Source organism: Gorilla gorilla, chromosome 1, assembly GCF_029281585.2.
Source record: "Gorilla gorilla gorilla isolate KB3781 chromosome 1, NHGRI_mGorGor1-v2.1_pri, whole genome shotgun sequence".
In the NCBI taxonomy this organism is placed as follows: domain Eukaryota; kingdom Metazoa; phylum Chordata; class Mammalia; order Primates; family Hominidae; genus Gorilla; species Gorilla gorilla.
The window spans coordinates 123,396,985-123,418,775 of NC_073224.2; the positions used below are offsets into that span (position 1 = coordinate 123,396,985).

Below are 21,791 nucleotides of genomic sequence, written 5' to 3' on the forward strand. Positions count from 1 at the left end.
GGATTGTGTCTACCTGGGGAGCCCCAGATATTCTGGGTTTCCTTACTTGAGAGAGAGCTTGTTCTAGGACAGCAGCCCTATCTGGAAGTTTCTGAGATATTCTAAGGAAGTTCTCAAGAAGAATTAGACTAGCTGTAAGTCCCTTCCTTATTCATCTTCCCTCTCAAATACAACAACAACAACAACAACAAAAACAAAAATGAATGTGTTTGACTAGAAATCAGACTAGTAGGGCTAAACAGTGGAATTATGAAAGTTTACTGATGACATAAATGATGAAAGAGCATTTGTAGTTTAAGAAATTATAGCCACATGGCCAACCACAGGTTTCTGAATGCCCCCAACATAATCTTCCGAAGTGCTGACCACGGAGAAACTCCGCACTCACGACTCAGCTCAGGCCTGCTACCTAGCTGGTGCTGGAATTGTGGGGAATCTTGTGCTCCAGCCTACACACAATACTGGCAGCTGGAGGTAGAGAAATTGTCCTCTTTGCTCCTTATTGATACTTCCAGGTTGTTATCCCTTTCTTCTCCCTAATTTCCCTGCTGCCCCAGGTTTTGGAAATGATGCTATCAGTCTACAGACTCCCAAGACCACTCCCCCTCATTTCTTGAAGATTTTATTCCTGGATCATTATCATTGTCTCTAGTGCTTCTCCCAGCATAGTTTTTGTGGTTTCACATTGAAGTAATGATCTTTATAATACCGTAGACTGTTGACCTTCTCTCTTCCAGAGATTATGTTTTCCACTCTATATCAACAGTCATTCCTTGGGCCATATCTTGATCTTTGTCATTACCAAGAGTTGAACCCCCATAATCTTAATTTCAAGCTCTGACCAACATTGCCTCTCTTTCCAGTTCACTCCCTCAATTTGTTGACACCACCAGGACCTTCAATCAACTGATTTTTATCATCGTTCAACATCTCCACACCCCTCACATCCTCACTTCCCGCCTTGCCCTGTGTGAATGCCATGACCCTTACTCACACCCTGGCATCTGGCACATGTACTCAGGTCGTTTACCTCTTTGTCCGTTGTTTCAATCACCTGGCGAAGCCCAGCTCTAGGTTAAATACAATTCTATCTACGTTCTGTCTCCACCTACACCCACACAATGGAATGTGGTTGGAACAAAACAATCAACTGAGCTGACTGCTCTCATTGTAAATTCATGTTCCTTAGCCTCAAGAGAGCCCTTAAATGCTGCCTGGCAGTTCTACATTTCCCTCTTCCCTAGATGACTATTTCACACCTCCTACTCCTCTCTCCTTAAACTTCCAACACATCCTCCCTCATCCCAGTCCTCTGCTGAGGACCTTGATTCCTATTTCACTGATAAAATTGAAGCAACAAAGAGAACTTCTTCATGCTTTTTTTTTTTTTAACCACATGTAAAAATCCATCTGCTTCTGTGTCTATATATTCCTTCTCTCTTCTCTGGTCTCCCATCTAAATCCTGTCTACATGTGAACAGGTTGGATCCCATTCCTTCATACTTACTCAAGGACATTGCTCCAGTAATTGTCCTTTCTAACTTCTCAATCATCAAAGTCTCCCTCTCTACTGGATCATTCCCATCCAAATATGCAATTATTTTTCTCATTCTAAAAAGTAACTGCTATGGTTTGGATGTGGTTTCTCCCCTCCTAAACTTATGTTGAAATTTAATTGCCAATGTAATGGTGTTGGGAGTTGGGGCCTTTAAGACGTGATTAAGTATTTAAGGCAGATTAATGTCTTTCTTGAAAGACAAGAGTGGTTTTTTTTCTTTTTTTTTTTTTTTGGAATGGATTAGTTTTTGCAGGAATGGATTAGCTCCTGAGAGAGAAGAGTGGGTTGTTATAAAGTGAGGTGACCTCTACTGCTTTGTCCTTTTTTCTGCAAGCCCATTTCCTCTTCCATTTCTCCACCATGTTTTGACATGGCATGAATGAGGCCCTCACCAAAAGCTGCCAAATGCAGCTACCCCATCAAGAACTTCCCAGCTTCTAGAACTATGAGCTACATAAACCTATTTTATTTATTAATTACCCTGTCTTGGGTATTCTGTTATAGCAACAAAAAATGGACTAAGACAGTAACAAAACCCTCTTTTGATTCCAAATCACTGTCATACTATTGCATTTTTCTGCTTCCTTTTACAGCAATAGTCCTTGAAAGGGTTGTCAAGAACATTGTCTCCAATTTTTCTCTTTCCATTCCCTTTTAAATATATTCAGGTAGACTTTTGACCCCACTATCCACCCAAACTGCTTTAATCAAGGTCACCAGTGACCCACACATTGCTAAATCCAGTGATCCTTTTTCAGTCCTCACTGTACTTGACATAGACTAGTCTTTTTCCCGAAGATAGCTTTTCTACTTGGCTTTCAGGGCAATCAAAACTCTACCCTGCTTTTCCTTTTGTCATCTTGTGCTTCTTTCCTCAGGCTCTTTGCTGTATAGTTTCTCATTTCTCTCTACCTCTAAACAGGATCAGTCTTTGCACATCCTCTTTTCCCTGTCCACGCTCACTCATTTAGAGATTTCATCAAGACTCCTGACTGTAAATGCTATCTATATATTAATGACTTTGAAATTCATTAATTAATTAGCCTGGACCTCTCTCTGACTTCTACTTTTATTTATTTTTTATTTATCTTATTATATTTTAAGACAGCCTCTCACTCTTGCCCAGGCTGGAGTGCAGAGGCACAATCATGGCTCACTGCAGCCTCAACCTCCCAGGCTCAATTGATCCTCCCACCTAGGCCTCCTGAGTAGCTAGACCTACAGGCATGTGCCACCATGCCTGGCTACTTTATTTTTTTATTTTATTTTTTGTAGAGATGGGGGTCTCACTATGTTGCTCAGGCTGGTCTCAAACTCCAGGGTTCAAGAAACTTTCCTTCCTTGGCTTCACAAAGCGCTGGCATTACAGATATGAGCCACCATGCCTGGCCAACTTCTGCTTTCAGGTAGACAAGTGATCAGTTAACATCTCCAAATGCCCAAAACCAAACTCCTAACCCTTCCCTATCTGTTGCTCCTACAGTCTTTCCCATGTCAGTAAATGGAAAGTCTATTCTTTTAACTTCTCATGTCAAAAAGCTTTAAATTATCATTGACTTCTTTTTTTCTCTCAAATATCACAACCAATCTATCAGCAAATATTGTCAGCTCTACCTTAAAAGGTATCCCAAATCTTACCATGCCTTACCACTTCTATCTCTATTATTCTACTCCAAGCCTTCCCTTTTGCATGGTCAATCAAAATAGCCACCTAATTGGTCTTCCCACATCCATCTCTGACCCCTGTGGTCTATTTCTTAACATAATAGCCAACATGAACCTCTTATAACTTAAATCTACAATGGCTCCCCAGTCCTACTTCCCTAGAGTAAAAGCCAAAATCCTTACCATGGCCTGTAAAGCCTTGATCCCCATCAACATTCTGACCTCATCTACCACTTTCCCTCTCATTTACCTGACTCTAGCCACATTGGTCCCCTTGCTGCTCTTTAAACAAGTCAAGCATTCTTCTGCTTCAAGACCTTTGCATTTGATGTTCCCTCTGCCTGTACTGGTTTTCCCTCACGTATCACATTGCTTTCTTTCTCACTTCATTCAGTCTTCTGCTTAAATGAAACCATCCTTTGAAACTCTATTAAAACAAGCACCCTGTATTAGTTTGCTAGGGCTGCCATAACGAAATACCACAGACTAGTGGCTTCAACAGAAATTTATTTTCTCACAGTCGTGGAGGCTAGAATGCTGAGATTAAGGTCTGGCAGGTCTGGCAGGTTTCACTTCTTCTGAGGCCGCTTTTCTTGGCTTTGTGGATGGCCACCCTCTTGCCATGTCCTCACATGGTCTTTTCTCCTGGTGTTTGCCTGTGTGTCCTAATCCCCTCTGCTTATAAATCAAATTGGGTTAGGATATGCCCTAATGGCCTCATTTTAACTTAATTATCTCTTTAAGGGGCCCATCTTCCAAAAGAGTCACATTCTGACATCCTGGGGACTAGGATCTCAACATGTAAATTTGGGGAAAACACAATTCAGTTCATAATGCTCCTTCTCCATTTTCTTTCTATTTCTACATAGCACTCATCACCTGGCAACCTGCCTTTCCTTGCTGGTTTATGGTCTGTATCTCTCCACTACAATGTCAATTCAAAGAGGGCAGGGATTTTTGTCTTTTTTGTTCACTGCTGTACACCCAGTGACTAGAACATTGCATGGCATATAATAAGCACTGAATAAATATTTGTAAAATGATCTAATGGATTTACATACTTACCTGTCCCGTGAAGCCATGTGAATTTGCAACCTCTAACCTCTCTCTTATCAGGGTTGTTTTCCATCAGTAAGCATTAATTTAGCATTTGCTCTGTGCTCAGCGTTGTGATTCATATTGGAGTAATGTGCAAAAACAAAAACACACATAAAAGCCCTCAATCTTTTTGCAACAATTTGTATTCCAAGACACTTACAAATAAGAACACATAAGAGTTTTTAAAAAGGATAGTAATTTATGGTACAAATTTCAACTGCAAAAAAACATATAAGTTGGTAACAAAGTACTCAGGGAAAACTTGTCTTTAAAATGGGGACAGTAATTCTTATGTATTATAGGGGTTTGTGAAGATGAAATATCATTATAGTTTACCAAACACTTCTTCATATTAGGAAAATATTTGTAAGTTATAAGAAGAAAGACAGAGAGACCTGTGGGAGCCATATAAGCCCTCCTGTGGAAGGTTCCTGAGGCTCAAGAAGGAGTTAACTTGTCTGACAATGTCCAGGGGCCTGTTGGGCCCGGCCAGTCAATAAAAGCAGACCACAGACGTAATTCTTGTAACATGAGTCCTTGCTGGGTGCAACAGTGGGGCGTGCTGAAGCCTTACAGAGGAGCCCCTCTCTAACCTGCCCACACAGTTCAATTTGCTCTTAATAAAAATGCAATAAAAACCTCATTTGCCTCCAGACTGTTGAATACTTTTGATTCCAAATTATTTGGAATAGAAATCCTGACTCACAGTATTTTTGGAAAGAAGATGGATGAAGAATTCTTAAAAGAAAAAAGAAGGGAGAAAAAGAGATAAAGTGGCTGTATCTTACCAAACTGATAGTAAAGACACTGCAAGATTTAAAAAAATGTATGGGCCAAAGCTAAAATAATTTTTAGCAGCTATGCAGAAAGACTTTTGTGTTTCTAACAGCAGGTGGGGAAATTCAACCCTTTTTTTAAAGAGTCACATAATTTGGGGGAAGTAGGGCAATGCTAACTTCCATGTCTTCATTATGACAAAGAACCTATTATAGATTCACTGAAGTCCCAAGTTTGGCTAGATTTTGAACTTGCTAATTCTTCTTCATCATGTTAGCACTGTCCAAAGTATTTGGCTCCTATGCCAAAGACATTAGATTAGTTTGCTGTGTATAGTAATAATAATATTTTATTTAGGTTTTAGATTATCTTCAGATTTCAATTATCTCGGTTGTCTCTTGTTAGTAAGAATAATGGCAAACTGCCTTTAATCTCAAATCATAATTATTTTCTTTTATGAGTTGCATCCATTGTCTCCCTTATCTTCTCTACCTTTATTATCTATCTAATCTGAAGTGTGCACAGGTTTTATACAAAACACATTAGGTACAAGAGTCTTTATTCTCACACAGTCTACTTGCCAGCCCACAACGAATACCACATTGGTCTAGTCTGGTCTAGACTAGTGTTCTGAACACTGAAGATTATAAGAGGTGGTGACAGCAAAGGTGGTAGTTTCCTTCTACGATATTGATGTCAGACATTTTCAGAAATAATTTGAACATTCCTAACTCATGCTTATTGGAATTTTATGACTTTCTCACTCATAAATCTAATCCATGCTCAACTGTTTTTATTTCTAGGCCATATAACCCTTTACAGGGTAATAAGTACTGTAATTTTACTACCCACTGTGAAAAATAACACCCCATTCTTGGGTTCAGTAAATCCTCATTGATTCTAAGATTCTAATATTGGTGATCTAATCTCTGTTCACCCTATCTACCAATGTAACTTAAATTATTTCCCCTTTTAGGATTTGCATAGACCCAAATGGCCTAAAATTTTAGGCTGTTTATAAATAATCACATATAAAAACTAAAACAATCTAGGCTAAATTGTTGTGAATTAATCTGACGAAAAAGGGAAGCAGGAAATAGCAGAAAGTCAAGACAATAATTTTGTTTTCATAACATTATTTCTCTGTACTTCTCTCTCCAATGTAAACTCCTTCAGGATAGAAGGTGGTTTTTATTCATTTTTAGCTCTGCCCTCAACCACCTCCTGCTCCTGACCCACTTCACCCCAGCACAGTGATTCTCAAACATCTGTACATCTAGATCACCTGAAGGGTTTATTAAAATTGATTACAGAGCCCTATTCCTGGAGCTTCTCATTCAGTAGGTGTGGGGTGGAGTCTGCGGATATGCGTATCTGATGAGTTCCCAGGAGACTCTGATGCTGCTTGTCTGAGAACCATACCTGCAGAACTACTCGCTGCCTCAGCATATAGAAGGCTTTCACAAAATGTTGGTTGCATTGAATTGAAGCAACCTACTTGAAGGGAAGACATTAGACAAAGAGTCTAGTAAGATCAGTATATTAGTTGGGGTAGTACCTAAAGTACTGGAACCCAGAGATCCCAAGACAAAATAGCTTAAATATGATAAAAGTGATTTATCACACAACAGTCCAGAGGTAGGTGAGTAGTCCAGGGTAGAAAGGCAGCTGTGCTTGCTGAGTCCAGAAACCCAGGCTGAGGGGTTGACTCCGTCCATCTTTCCTTTGTGGTTTCCAGCAATGGGTCAAACATGCTGTTCCAGGATGTGTGGGCAAAGAGGAACACGTTGCTTTAAAAAAGAAGTGACTTAGAAATTGCACAAATCACTTTTGCTCATATCCCATTGGCTAGAACTAATTTACAGGTCCATACCTTGCTGTAGGGGTAGGGTGGGAAATTTAGTCTCTACCTTGGGCTATGTGCTCTGCTAAAATTCAGAGTGAGGGTTCCATTACTAAAAAATGATATGGACAGGACACAGTGAAATACTGGGTAGAAGAGGATGATCTCCATGCAAAGGCCCCAGCCTCAAGCCTGGATCCTGGGGCCCTAAATGAGAATAGGCATTCCTGTTTTTATGCCCCAAAAGTTGCCTTTTGGCCCGCCATGCCTCCTGTCCTGCACCCATATAAGCCGTGAATCCCAGGCTCCAGGGACAGACCAGCAAGCCAGCAGACCAGATGATGGACGGTGGAACAACGTGGCAGAGAAAAAGAGAAGAGGAGGAACATCTGAATGCCTAGAGAAGTTTGGCTGGGGACAGTCAGAAAGGAGTCCAGCTGCTGGGTGGCCCAACTCCAGAGGAAGATCACCTTCCCATTCCATTCCCTTCTTCCAGCTCCCCATCCATCTCACTGCCACCTCCACCACTCAATAAAATCTTGCATTCATCCTCAAGCTTGTGTGTGACCTGATTCTTCCAGGACACTGGGCAAGAGCTCGGGATAAAGAAGGCTGTCACACTGGCCCTCTGCCTTTGCAAAAAGGCAGAGGGTCCGCTGAGCTGATTAACACTCAAGCTGTCTGCAATGGCAAAGCTGAAAGAACTTTGTAGCACTGGGGTTGCAGGTACCCACCTCTAGATACTACTGTGGGGCCAGACCCAAAAGCGCTCTCCCTGGGCCCTGCACATGCCCATCTGTATGCTCCCCCTCTGGCTAGGGATTTGAGCAGTGAGGTGACGGAACAGGTGAGCCACACCCCTGTCACACATCCTGCGAGAGGTATCAGGGAACTCTCCCACTTCAAAAGGAGGAAAAAGAGACTGGATACTGGCGGATAGTTGGCAGTCCCTGTCACAAAAACTTTATGGCAAATATACGTGTACAGTGACAAAAATCTGAGCAATAGATACAATTAGGGTTCTCTATGTATTTGTACATATTTTGGGGGGGAATAAAGTGAGATAGGGAAGCAATTACGCTTAACACAGATGTTGTTAATTTGGTATTAATATGGATCTAAATGCAAGACCCTTTCATTTATATCAACATGTCAATATGCCAGTGTATCAAAGGAGCATGAGAATGTCCTGTACTCACTAGAGGAGCATGGAGGAACACGTGGTTTGGTGAATATGAAGTTGTAGGTGTGAGAAATGCATGAAAGTCCAGAATGGAAGTCTCGATAGTAGCTGGGGCAGAAAGAACAATGGGACTGACAGTGGGTAAGAGTGAGACACACGGTGGTAGTTGTTGCAGAATAGTGGGAGGAGAGGAAGAGCACAAGAGACACTCAGTTACAATATAAGCGTGTGGTGTTAGACATCAAGGGAGACCATGGAAGAGAGTAATGTAACCTACATGGGAGGCAGGGAAAAGCTTGACAGGAACATTTTACACGTTACAAACAGCAACAACAGCATGCGCGGGAGTTCTGAAGCACCAAGCTAGAAGAGTGCCAAAGTTGAAAAGGGCTCAGGAAGGGGTTTGTTTCTTTAGCAAAAAGCAGAAAAAGCAATAGATAAGAGAAATGACAGCAGTAGCTGAATTGGACATCAACCGTGATACAGGGAAGGGGGAAGAGATGAATTCAGGATGCCCCAGAGGCAAAAGCAAATGACCATTATGCATAAATGTGGATGCACACTAATCACCAGGAATTCTTTGTCTTTGTGCTGAGTTAGAGGAGCTTTAAAGATGACTAGAAAACAGCAAGTAGAAGGGGGAGGAGCCAAGATGGCCGAATAGGAACAGCTCAGGTCTACAGCTCCCAGCGTGAGCGACGCAGAAGATGGGTGATTTCTGCATTTCCATCTGAGGTACCGGGTTCATCTCACTAGGGAGTGCCAGACAGTGGGTGAAGGTCAGTGAGTGCGTGCACCGTGAGCAAGCTGAAGCAGGGAGAGGCATTGCCTCATTCGGGAAGCGCAAGGGGCCAGGGAGTTCCCTTTCCTAGTCAAAGAAAGTGGTGACAGATGGCACCTGGAAAATCGGGTCACTCCCACCCGAATACTGCGCTTTTCCGACGGGCTTAAAAAACGGCGCACCAGGAGATTATATCCCGTACGTGGCCCACCAGTCTCACTGATTGCTAGCACAGCAGTCTGAGATCAAACTGCAAGGCAGCAGCGAGGCTGGGGGAGGGGCGCCCACCATTGCCCACGCTTGCTTAGGTAAACAAAGCAGCCTGGAAGCTCAAACTGGGTGAAGCCCACCACAGCTCAAGGAGGCCTGCCTGCCTCTGTAGGCTCCACCTCTGGGGGCAGGGCACAGAAAAACAAAAAGACAGCAGTAACCTCTGCAGACTTAAATGTTCCTGTCTGACAGCTTTGAAGAGAGCAGTGGTTCTCCCAGCACGCAGCTGGAGATCTGAGAACAGGCAGACTGCCTCCTCAAGTGAGTCCCTGACCCCTGACCCCCAAGTAGCCTAACTGGGAGGCACCCCCCAGCAGGGGCAGACTGACACCTCACACGGCCGGGTACTCCAACAGACCTGCAGCTGAGGGTCCCGTCTGTTAGAAGGAAAACCAAAAAATGGAAAGAACATCCACACCAAAACCCCATGTGTATATCACCATCATCAAAGACCAAAAGTAGATAAAACCACAAAGATGGGGAAAAAACAGAGCAGAAAAACCGGAAACTCTAAAAAGCAGAGTGCCTCTCCTCCTCCAAAGGAACGCAGTTCCTCACCAGCAACGGAACAAAGCTGGACGGAGAATAACTTTGACGAGCTGAGAGAAGAAGGCTTCAGACGATCAAATTACTCCGAGCTATGGGAGGACATTCAAACCAAAGGCAAAGAAGTTGAAAATTTTGAAAAAAATTTAGAAGAATGTATAACTAGAATAACCAATACAGAGAAGTGCTTAAAGGAGCTGATGGAGCTGAAAACCAAGGCTCGAGAACTACGTGAAGAATGCAGAAGCCTCAGGAGCCGATGAGATCAACTGGAAGAAAGGGTATCAGCGATGGAAGATGAAATGAATGAAATGAAGTGAGAAGGGAAGTTTAGAGAAAAAAGAATAGAAAGAAACGAGCAAAGCCTCCAAGAAATATGGGACTATGTGAAAAGACCAAATCTACGTCTGACTGGTGTACCTGAAAGTGACAGGGAGAATGGAACCAAGTTGGAAAACACTCTGCAGGATGTTATCCAGGAGAACTTCCCCAATCTAGCAAGGCAGGCCAACATTCAGATTCAGGAAATACAGAGAACGCCACAAAGATACTCCTCGAGAAGAGCAACACCAAGACAGATAATTGTCAGATTCACCAAAGTTGAAATGAAGGAAAAAATGTTAAGGGCAGCCAGAGAGAAAGGTCGGGTTACCCTCAAAGGGAAGCCCATCAGACTAACAGCAGATCTCTTGGCAGAAACTCTACAAGCCAGAAGAGAGTTGGGGGCCAATATTCAACATTCTTAAAGAAAAGAATTTTCAAACCAGAATTTCATATCCAGCCAAACTAAGCTTCATAAGTGAAGGAGAAATAAAATACTTTACAGACAAGCAAATGCTGAGAGAGTTTGTCACCACCAGGCCTGCCCTAAAAGAGCTCCTGAAGGAAGTGCTAAACATGGAAAGGAACAACCGGTACCAGCCACTGCAAAATCATGCCAAAATGTAAAGACCATCGAGACTAGGAAGAAACTGCATCAACTAACGAGCAAAATAACCAGCTAACATCATAATGACAGGATCAAATTCACACATAACAATATTAACTTTAAATGTAAATGGACTAAATGCTCCAATTAAAAGACACAGACTGGCAAACTGGATAAAGAGTCGAGACCCATCAGTGTGCTGTATTCAGGAAACCCATCTCACGTGCAGAGACACACATAGGCTCAAAATAGAAGGATGAAGATCTACCAAGCAAATGGAAAACACAAAAAGGCAGGGTTTGCAATCCTAGTCTCTGATAAAACAGACTTTAAACCAACAAAGATCAAAAGAGATAAAGAAGGCCATTACTTAATGGTAAAGGGATCAATTCAACAAGAAGACCTAACTATCCTAAATATATATGCACCAATACAGGAGCACCCAGATTCATAAAGCAAGTCTTGAGTGACCTACAAAGAGACTTAGACTCCCACACAATAATAATGGAAGACTTTAACACCCCACTGTCAACATTAGACAGATCAACGAGACAGAGAGTCAACAAGGATACCCAGGAATTGAATTCAGCTCTGTACCAAGCAGACCTAATAGACATCTACAGAACTGTCCACCCCAAATCAACAGAATATACATTTTTTTCAGCACCACATCACACCTATTCCAAAATTGACCACATGCTTGGAAGTAAAGCTCTCCTCAGCAAATGTAAAAGAACAGAAATTATAACAAACTGTCTCTCAGACCACAGTGCAATCAAACTAGAACTCAGGATTAAGAATCTCACTCAAAACCGCTCAACTACATGGAAACTGAACAACCTGCTCCTGAATGACTACTGGGTACATAACGAAATGAAGACAGAAATAAAGATGTTCTTTGAAACCAATGAGAACAAAGACACAACATACCAGAATCTCTGGGACGCATTCAAAGCAGTGTGTAGAGGGAAATATATAGCACTAAATGCCCACAAGAGAAAGCAGGAAAGATCCAAAATTGACACCCTAACATCACAATTAAAAGAACTACAAAAGCAAGAGCAAACACATTAAAAAGCTAGCAGAAGGCAAGAAATAACTAAAATCAGAGCAGAACTGAAGGAAATAGAGACACAAAAAACCCTTCAAAAAATTAACAAATCCAGGAGCTGGTTTTTTGAAAGGATCAACAAAATTGATAGACCACTAGCAAGACTAATAAAAAAAAAAAGAGAGAAGAATCAAATAGACACAATAAAAAATGATAAAGGGGATATCACAACCGATCCCACAGAAATACAAACTACCATCAGAGAATACTACAAACACCTCTACGCAAATAAACTAGAAAATCTAGAAGAAATTGATAAATTCCTCGACACACTCTCCCAAGACTAAACCAGGAAGAAGTTGAATCTCTGAATAGACCAATAACAGGAGCTGAAATGGTGGCAATAATCAATAGCTTACCAATGAAAAAGAGTCCAGGACCAGATGGATTCACAGCCGAATTCTACCAGAGGTACAAGGAGGAACTGGTACCATTCCTTCTGAAACTATTCCAATCAATAGAAAAAGAGGGAATCCTCCCTAACTCATTTTATGAGGCCAGCATCATCCTGATACCAAAGCCGGGCAGAGACACAACCAAAAAAGAGAATTTTAGACCAATATCCTTGATGAACATCGATGCAAAAATCCTCAATAAAATACTGGCAAACCGAATCCAGCAGCACATCAAAAAGCTTATCCACCATGATCAAGTGGGCTTCATCCCTGGGATGCAAGGCTGGTTCAATATACGCAAATCAATAAATGTAATCCAGCATATAAACAGAACCAAAGACAAAAACCACATGATTATCTCAATAGATGCAGAAAAGGCCTTTGACAAAATTCAACAACTCTTCATGCTAAAAACTCTCAATAAATTAGGTATTGATGGGACGTATCTCAAAATATTAAGAGCTATCTATGACAAACCCACAGCCAATATCATACTGAATGGGCAAAAAGCGGAAGCATTCCCTTTGAAAACTGGCACAAGACAGGGATGTCCTCTCTCACCACTCCTATTCAACATAGTGTTGGAAGTTCTGGCCAGGGCAATTAGGCAGGAGAAGGAAATAAAGGGTATTCAATTAGGAAAACAGGAAGTCAAATTGTCCCTGTTTGCAGACGACATGATTGTATATCTAGAAAACCCCATTGTCTCAGCCCAAAATCTCCTTAAGCTGATAAGCAACTTCAGCAAAGTCTCAGGATACAAAATCAATGTACAAAAATCACAAGCATTCTTATACACCAACAACAGACAAACAGAGAGCCAAATCATGAGTGAACTCCCATTCACAATTGCTTCAAAGAGAATAAAATACCTAGGAATCCAACTTCCAAGGGATGTGAAGGACCTCCTCAAGGAGAACTACCAACCACTGCTCAATGAAATAAAAGAGGATACAAAGAAATGGAAGAACATTCCATGCTCATGGGTAGGAAGAATCAATATTGTGAAAATGGCCATACTGCCCAAGGTAATTTACAGATTCAATGCCATCCCCATCAAGCTACCAATGACTTTCTTCACAGAATTGGAAAAAACTACTTTAAAGTTCATATGGAACCAAAAAAGAGCCTGCATCACCAAGTCAATCCTAAGCCAAAAGAACAAAGCTGGAGGCATCACACTACCTGACTTCAAACTATACTACAAGGCTACAGTAACCAAAACAGCATGGTACTGGTACCAAAATAGAGATATAGATCAATGGAACAGAACAGAGCCCTCAGAAATAACGCCGCATATCTACAACTACCTGATCATTGACAAACCTGAGAAAAACAAGCAATAGGGAAAGGATTCCCTATTTAATAAATGGTGCTGGGAAAACTGGCTAGCCATATGTAGAAAGCTGAAACTAGATCCCTTCCTTACACCTTATACAAAAATCATTTCAAGATGGATTAACGACTTAAACGTTAGACCTAAAACCATAAAAACCCTAGAAGAAAACCTAGGCATTACCATTCAGGACATGGGCAAGGACTTCATGTCTAAAACACCAAAAGCAATGGTAACAAAAGCCAAAATTGACAAATGGGATCTAATTAAACTAAAGAGCTTCTGCACAGCAAAAGAAACTACCATCAGAGTGAACAGGCAACCTACAAAATGAGAGAAAATTTTCGCAACCTACTCATCTGACAAAGGGCTAATATCCAGAATCTACAATGAACTCAAACAAATTTACAAGAAAAAAACAAACAACCCCATCAAAAAGTGGGCAAAGGACATGAACAGACACTTCTCAAAAGAAGATATTTATGCAGCCAAAAACCACATGAAAAAATGCTTACCATCACTGGCCATCAGAGAAATGCAAATCAAAACCACAATGAGATACCATCTCACACCAGTTAGAGTGACAATCATTAAAAAGTCAGGAAACAACAGGTGCTGGAGAGGATGTGGAGAAATAGGAACACTTTTACACTGTTGGTGGGACTGTAAACTAGTTCAACCATTGTGGAAGTCAGTGTGGCGATTCCTCAGAGATCTAGAACTAGAAATACCATTTGACCCAGCCATCCCATTACTGGGTATATACCCAACGGACTATAAATCATACTGCTATAAAGACACATGCACACGTATGTTTATTGCAGCATTTTTCACAATAGCAAAGACTTGGAACCAACCCAAATGTCCAACAATGATAGACTGGATTAAGAAAATTTGGCACATATACACCATGGAATACTATGCAGCCATAAAAAATGATGAGTTCATGTCCTTTGTAGGGACATGGATGAAATTGGAAATCATCATTCTCAGTAAACTATCGCAAGAACAAAAAACCAAACACCGCATATTCTCACTCATAGGTGGGAACTGAACAATGAGAACACATGGACACAGGAAGGGGAATATCACACTCTGGGGACTGTGGTGGGGTCGGGGGAGGGGGGAGGGATAGCATTGGGAGATATACCTAATGCTAGATGTCGAGTTACTGGGTGCAGCCCACCAGCATGGCACATGTATACATATGTAACTAACCTGCACATTGTGCACATGTACCCTAAAACTTAAAGTATATTAATAATAATAAAAAAAAGAAAACAGCAAGTAGAAAAGGAAGGCACAGAAAAAACGAAAGCATAATAATTCACTGAGGAATCAGCAACCTCAGAAATTCTATTTGTTAATTTTTCTATAAGGGGCCCAGGAGAGGAAACTATAATAAAATAATATTGTGGCCTTCATCCTCATGAGTCCTCACCTCCTCCTTCAGTGCAGGAACTTTCTTCTGGAATATTGCTGAGGATCAACACCTTTCCTGCTCACTGGCCGTCTGGTTCATGGTGGGAACACTTCTCTCCCCAGGGCTGGTTCCCACACTCATGTCTGAATAAGCCACGCAGTCTCTCATTAAAACAAAAAAAAAATCGTTACAGAAGCCTCTTTTTGGGGGAGGCTACTGCAAACTCAGGGAACTCGCTGAACAACCTATTTATTGGAACTGACAATTGTTCCCAATGGGTTTCCCTACAGGACAGGCTGGTGTGAGGAGATCTGGTGGTAAAGGCCAAGCACGTAGCACTTCTTCAGCACTGCATTTACAGATAGGAAATGGGACATGGCTTTCTTCCCAGGAAGAGCCTGTATGTTTATATTACTCCCACAAAGGGAAATCTGTAAAACCAGACCATTTTATCCTAGAGTCATATAAAGTCATATCATTTGATTTTCAGAAACACTTAGAAGAAAAGGACGACTGTAGGCCTGCTTTACTATGTGTATAGGTGGGTAGAAGTGAGGAGGGCATATTATAAAATGAATTTGCATTCCATTCAGCCAACATGGTTATATCAAATATTTTATTTATTCAAGGACTACTAAGTGATTGTGACATCTAGAGGCCACATTCCCAATAATTAAGAGCAAATGCCACAGCTAATGCACAGGAGAGGGACAAGACTCAGAAGACTTTGGTTATAATTCCTATTCGACCTCTCACTGGCTTTCCATGTCCATCTCTACATAGACAAGGAGCCTGAGGGTAGAGACTGTGTCTCATTTCTAATTCTTCGTACTTGGATTGTACCTGCAAAACAGACACTCCACAAATGCTTGTTCACTGAGTATATTAGGTGAATCCACATGGAACTGCCAGTGTTTTTGGTAAAAAATACTAATCAAATATTACAATTTCATGTGACTCAACATAATATTTCCATCTAATTTTGTCCACATATTGTATGAATTTGCCTTTCCCTAAATGTGCTCATGTTTCTGTGCCCTACTTTTTAATTGAAAAGCCCTTTCTCCTGTCCTATATCGATCATATTCCTTCCTTGAACATTCTTGTGAATTACTCATTCCCAGGCACACCCAGCATTTGCTAGCTGGTATCTCTGTGTGTCCTCCTCTAAATTGTAGTCATATTGCATTTCCTCAGTGCCTACACAAACATTTGTCATAATGTTGAATTACCTATCTAAGGATAAAGTCACTATAGCTCTGAAACCCAGTTTCCTTCCTAGAGAAAGAAGATAATCCCTGCCTGGCCAATATAACAGAATGGTTGAGAGTTAACATATGAGGACTTAAAATGATTAACAGTAAAGCCTCCAGGTTGTTCTTCTTAAAGCGGGTGGTTTGAAAATGTTAAGTGCTATTAATAGGCAATTTGTTTTCAGCTCAATCTCAGGGAGGGATTGACTCTTCCCAGCCAAAACATTTCAAAAGATGCATCCAGTTGACAGACTGAAAAGAGAATGTCAATCACATAGGGAGGACACACAAGGAGAACATAGACAGAGTCCTTGTGTTGAAGAGAAAGAGACCAAGAATTGTCACATGCACAATTATTCCCTTTAACTAGTAACAGGGGCACACAGCACTTGATAGGGTGAACTGAAAGAAATCAAAGGCTGCATGTGAGAGCAAACTAAGGACTGCTCTGTGTACAAATGAAGAACTTTTGGGGAAATAATTATAACAGCATTAAAGTAAGGAGAGGGGAGGGGAAAAGCAGGCAAGGAGGGAGAAGTGAGGGCTAAGAATATCATAGGACACACAAGAGAGTATCACAAGTACTTAGAGAAGATTCTAGACTCAATGAAGAGCGGCAGACTACTCCCTTAGGCACAATAATTAAGGGATATTTCTTAGTTCTTAATTAGGAGAAGCTAGAGACTCATAATAAATATGTGACTTTTGGCAAGTTGCTGAATGTTACTTTAAAAACTGGTATTAATAGTTCCTATCTTATAGAGCTGATATAAACATGAAATAAGATATTGAACATAAACACACTTACAAAGTGCTCAGCATATGGCAAGTATATTATACATATTGTAATAGCTCTTATTATTTAACATTGTTTGGCAAACTATATGGTCATTCTCAAGTAATCTTTTTACTATCTTCAAGAATTGTCCAGTTGAAGAACTCTCCAGGAAAAGTCTTGAACTTTATGTATTTGATCTATTATAAGCAAAACCAGTAAACTGGATACTGAAGAAGCAGTATCTATAGATGGTTCTATGACAGAAATGTTCTCCATCTATATTTATCCACTATGACAGGCATCAACCACATGAAGCCACAGGGCACTTGAATGTGCTGCTAAGGAAGCAATTTTTAAAATTTAATTATTTCAATTTAAATGGACACATACCATATTGGACAGTGTTGCCCCCCATACGTACCAAAAGACCTTATACAGGTCACTGTGGCCTAGTGGGGCTCTGGATTAGGTGACCTGGATTTGAAACCAGAATCTTCCCTTTAGAAGCTGAACTACATTAAGCAAGTAACTCAGCCTCCCATGCCTCAGTTTCAACTTTTGCAATCTGAGGTTGATAACAGTATCTACTTTATTGGCTTGTAGATTAAATTAGAGAATGCAAATAAAGCAATGGTTCTCAAAGTTCAGCATGCCATCAGTATCACCTGGAAGGCGAAGACACCAATTGCTGGGTTCATCCTCTAGGTTTTTTACTCAACAGGTCTGAGGGAGTCAGATAATTTGCATTCCTAATGAGTTCCCAGGTGATGCTCATATTGCTGATCTGGGGACCACGCTTGGAAAAACACTGTTATAAGCCATTCAGTATGGTGCCTGATACACAATGAGAACTCAATAGTGTTATTATGATAAGCATCTTGATGGTGTACATCAGTAGGGCTTTTGCAAAAAAAAATTCACACTTTATTAGAAACCTCTAGCCCATTTTTTGACACATACTTTTGATAAATGTTTATGGGTCACCTACAAAGGGCAAGACACCCCCACTGTGTTGAGTGACCAGCTGTCAAAGTGGGTTTGAAGCAGGGTTTCAGAGCACCAGTTACATGACCATTATTATTACCATCTGAAATATTTTTCACCATTTCAACTTCCCACAAAACATACAGAAAAAAAAAATTAGGTTTCTCTCCAATTTGTCATCTCCATTAGAAAGATTGTGAAGGGCCTATAAACAATAAGCGGAAGGGATGTGAAAATAGATCTAGATTCCATACTTGGCTCTTTTATCAACTTCCTGAGATCACTGGGTGTGATGGATTTTTTTTTTTTTTTTTTTTTTTTTTGAGACGGAGTCTCGCTCTGTTGCCCAGGCTGGAGTGTAGTGGTTTGATCTCGGCTCACTGCAAGCTCCACCTCCTGGGTTCACACCATTCTCCTGCCTCAGCCTCCCTAGTAGCTGGGACTACAGGCGCCCCCCACCACACTCAGCTAATTTTTTTTTTTTTTGTATTTTTAGTAGAGACGGGGTTTTCACCATGTTAGCCAGGATGGTCTCGATCTCCTGACCTCGTGATCCACCCGCCTCGGTCTCCCAAAGTGCTGGGATTACAGGCGTGAGCCACCATGCCCGGCCGTGACGGATAATTTTATGTGTCAACTTGACTGAGTTAAGGGATATCCAGATAGCTGGTAAAGCATTACTCTGGGTGCGTGTGTGAGGGTGTTTCTGGAAGAGATTGGCCTTTGAATCAGTAGACTCAATAAAGGAGATACGCCCTCATCGATGTGGGCTGACATCCAATCAGTTGAGGGACTGACTAGAAGAAAAAGACAGAGGAAGGGCAAATTTGCTGTCTTCTTGAGCTGGGACTTCACCTCTCCTGCCCTAGGACATCACAGCTCCTGGTTCTCAGGCCTTTAGACTCTGGGACTTACAGTGGCCCCCAGGTTCTCAAGCCTTCAGCCTTGGACTGACAGTTACATCATTGGTTCCCCTGGTTCTCCAGCCTAAGGACTTGGACTGTATCACACCATCATCTCTCTTGGGTCCAGCTTGCACATAGCCTATCATGGAACTTCTCAGCCTTCATAATTGGGTGAGCTAATCCCCATAGTAAATTCTCTAATATATAGATATATATCCTATTGGTTTTGTTTCTCTGAATAATCCTGATTAATACTGATTAACCGGATAAGATTCTCTTAATAATTATGGGCCAAGTTTGGACTTGAACAGTTGGGTCACTTAAAAAAAATAACAACAGGTTGCAAACAAGTCCACCCTCACCAATGCATAGACTTCGGTCCCTGGAAGTTATCACAAGTTATCTGTTTTTCTCCTCTGAGATTCTTTCCATAGTGCCTTAATTTTTTGGAGGGAAGGTATTGCAAGGGGGTAAAAACCACACAAACAGATAAACAGACAATTGGCTTGATAGATCTACCTTTAGTTTTGTCATTTTCCAGTATTCACAATCCTTTCAAAGTTTCCTTTAAAGGGGAAAAAACAGAGGCTTGTAAGAAATATGCTCAAAGAGGTTCTAGGACTTACAGACATCCCATTCCAGTATAAGATATAAAAGGCAAAATGTTTCCTTTTCCCATGATCCAGGCTAGCTCCAAGAATCCTAAAAACGATGTTTTAATTTGGAATACGGGACGTGGCGTTTTGTGGGTTAACATGTGTTCTGACACAAGGACTACTCTACTTCCTTAAGAAACATGAGCAAAAATGCTTTGCTCAACAACCTAGTTATGTATGTACAAATGGTGATCATGGTCCTTACTGACAAAAAACTTATAAGCAATTTCTGTTACAAAATCGATCTTGCTAACAGGTCTTGGTGTATAAGTTAGGATTATCATTTTCATTTTCAGGTGTCAGAAATGGAAGTGCAGAAAAGCTAGGTTTCAGGGTGACATTACTTAACTGAGGTAGAGGCAAGACGAGAAGCTGTCAGTCACTGGGAATATCTGATTTGTCAGTCTTCACTGCTATTGTAGACTGGCAGAACCTATTTCAAAGTATTTCTGCAATGAGCATAGAGGAGAGAACTTGGGACCCGCCTTGGGGATTTTGATGGGGAAATGTGACCACGGTTGTGTGAATCCAGATTTTAAGTTCGCATCTATTGGCTGAATTGATGATATAAACATCATCAGTCGTTCCAATACCCACCTTCAAAATCAGAATGTTTAGAGTCTAAAAAACGCTGCCTTTCAGCATTTTTTTTTGTACTGAATAAACAAGCACTATTCTTAAGAATAAGGGGTAAGGGTTTTACTCTCAGATTTGCTTCTCTTATGGAGTGATATCGTACAAGCTTATTGGATTCTCTCAGCCTCACTTTCCTCATGTGTAAAATGACAATAATTCTCCTAATTCATAGGGGGTTGGTGAGACTAAACTGAAATGAATGCAAGAAAGCACTTATTAAGAATATAATTCAGGGACTTGGGCTCTTGTACAATAAATAAATCAGGTCAAAATAATGCAACCTCCTTAGAAGATCATATCCCATATCTCTGAATTAAAAAACAAATTATTGCTGGAACACTTGGTGTTATCTCTTGGAAAACAAGTTAAGCAGCTTAAATATATTAAATCAGGCACCGTCTCAGTGACAAACAAACTATAAGAATGGACTTGTTTTTATGAGCTCTGAATACAAATTGGCATCTGATCAAATGGCATCTCAAGGATTATACATCTAAGACCTCTATATATTGCTTTATAAAAGGGTTGAAGTAGATAAAGTGTGCATCTGTTACAGTAAGTACTCCAGAGAGAAGCACAAATGATACTCCATTTCCCAAATTACTCCTTACTTCAATCACATTTGTGCAGGCCAAGAAGTGTGCCTCAATAATTGGGGATTCAGACAGCTATGCCTTCTTGATTTATTTTTTGTTGTTGTTGTTCACAGCATTTTGTTGATGGGATTTGGAACACTGTCGTATTTCAAAGCTACAAAGCAATATTCATCAAATAAAGCCAATAATCAGCTATACCAAATTAAATGTCCCAAAACTATAACTTTTTCTTGTTAGGAAAGCTGCCGTTACCAGAATGCATGGAGTGCAAGGCACAAAAGCCTTGCTGTGATTCGTTGAAACTTCCTATAGAAAACCCACCAATTTCTTCACCTCCTGGCACACAGTGTATGCTAATTCTTTGGCTTTTGCTGATCCAATTTGTAAAACCTTCTCTAAATGGTCCTTGTCCAGCTTCAGTTTTTCAATTTCACGCTTAATTGGGGCAAACTTCTCAATCACAGCATCTGCCACGGCCAGCTTGTAGCGAGCAGTGTTCATGCCCGCGCTGCGGCGCACCACTTCCTCCACGGAGAGCCCCGTCACCGCGGCATGCACCGCCACTATGTTGGACACGCCAGCGCGGCCAGCCGGGTCATAGGTGACCTCCGAGGTGAAGTCTGTCACAGCCTTGCGGAATTTCTGCACTATCTCCTCTGGGCTGTCTGTTATTCGGACGGTGGCCAGTTTGTCAGGGTCTGATTTCGACATTTTGGCAGAAGGATCACGGAGGGATTTTACCTTCTTCATGGATGCTAGGTTAAAAACACCAACACACACATACCCAAAACAAAAACAAAACAAACAGATCACCAAGATGTACACACAGACAGTTCCCAACTTGCAATGGTTTGAATTATGATTTTTCAACTTTACAGTGGTGCAAATGTGATGTCCATTCAGTAGAAACTGTACTTGAAATACCCACACAACCATTCTGTTTTTCACTTTCAGTATAGTATTCAATAAATTACATGAGATATTCAATACTTTATTATAAAATAGGCTTTGTGTTAGATGATTCTGCCCAATTATACACTAATGTAAGTGTTCTGAGCACACCGAAGGT

At 41.0% G+C, this 21,791-nt stretch overlaps 1 protein-coding gene across 5 annotated transcripts in view; it reads right to left on the minus strand.

Annotated features, from left to right (window-relative positions):
- Positions 1–19,335: 19,335 nt before the first annotated feature.
- WARS2 (tryptophanyl tRNA synthetase 2, mitochondrial) overlaps positions 19,336–21,791 on the minus strand; it is a 109,235-nt gene continuing 106,779 nt past the window's right edge. For all 5 annotated transcript variants that reach the window (XM_004026438.5, XM_063695958.1, XM_063695954.1 and 2 more), the window contains one exon: positions 19,336–21,477. In XM_004026438.5, the coding sequence (XP_004026487.1) occupies positions 21,029–21,477 (449 nt within the window). In that variant the 3' untranslated portion in view covers positions 19,336–21,028. The remainder of the gene's footprint in view (positions 21,478–21,791) is intronic.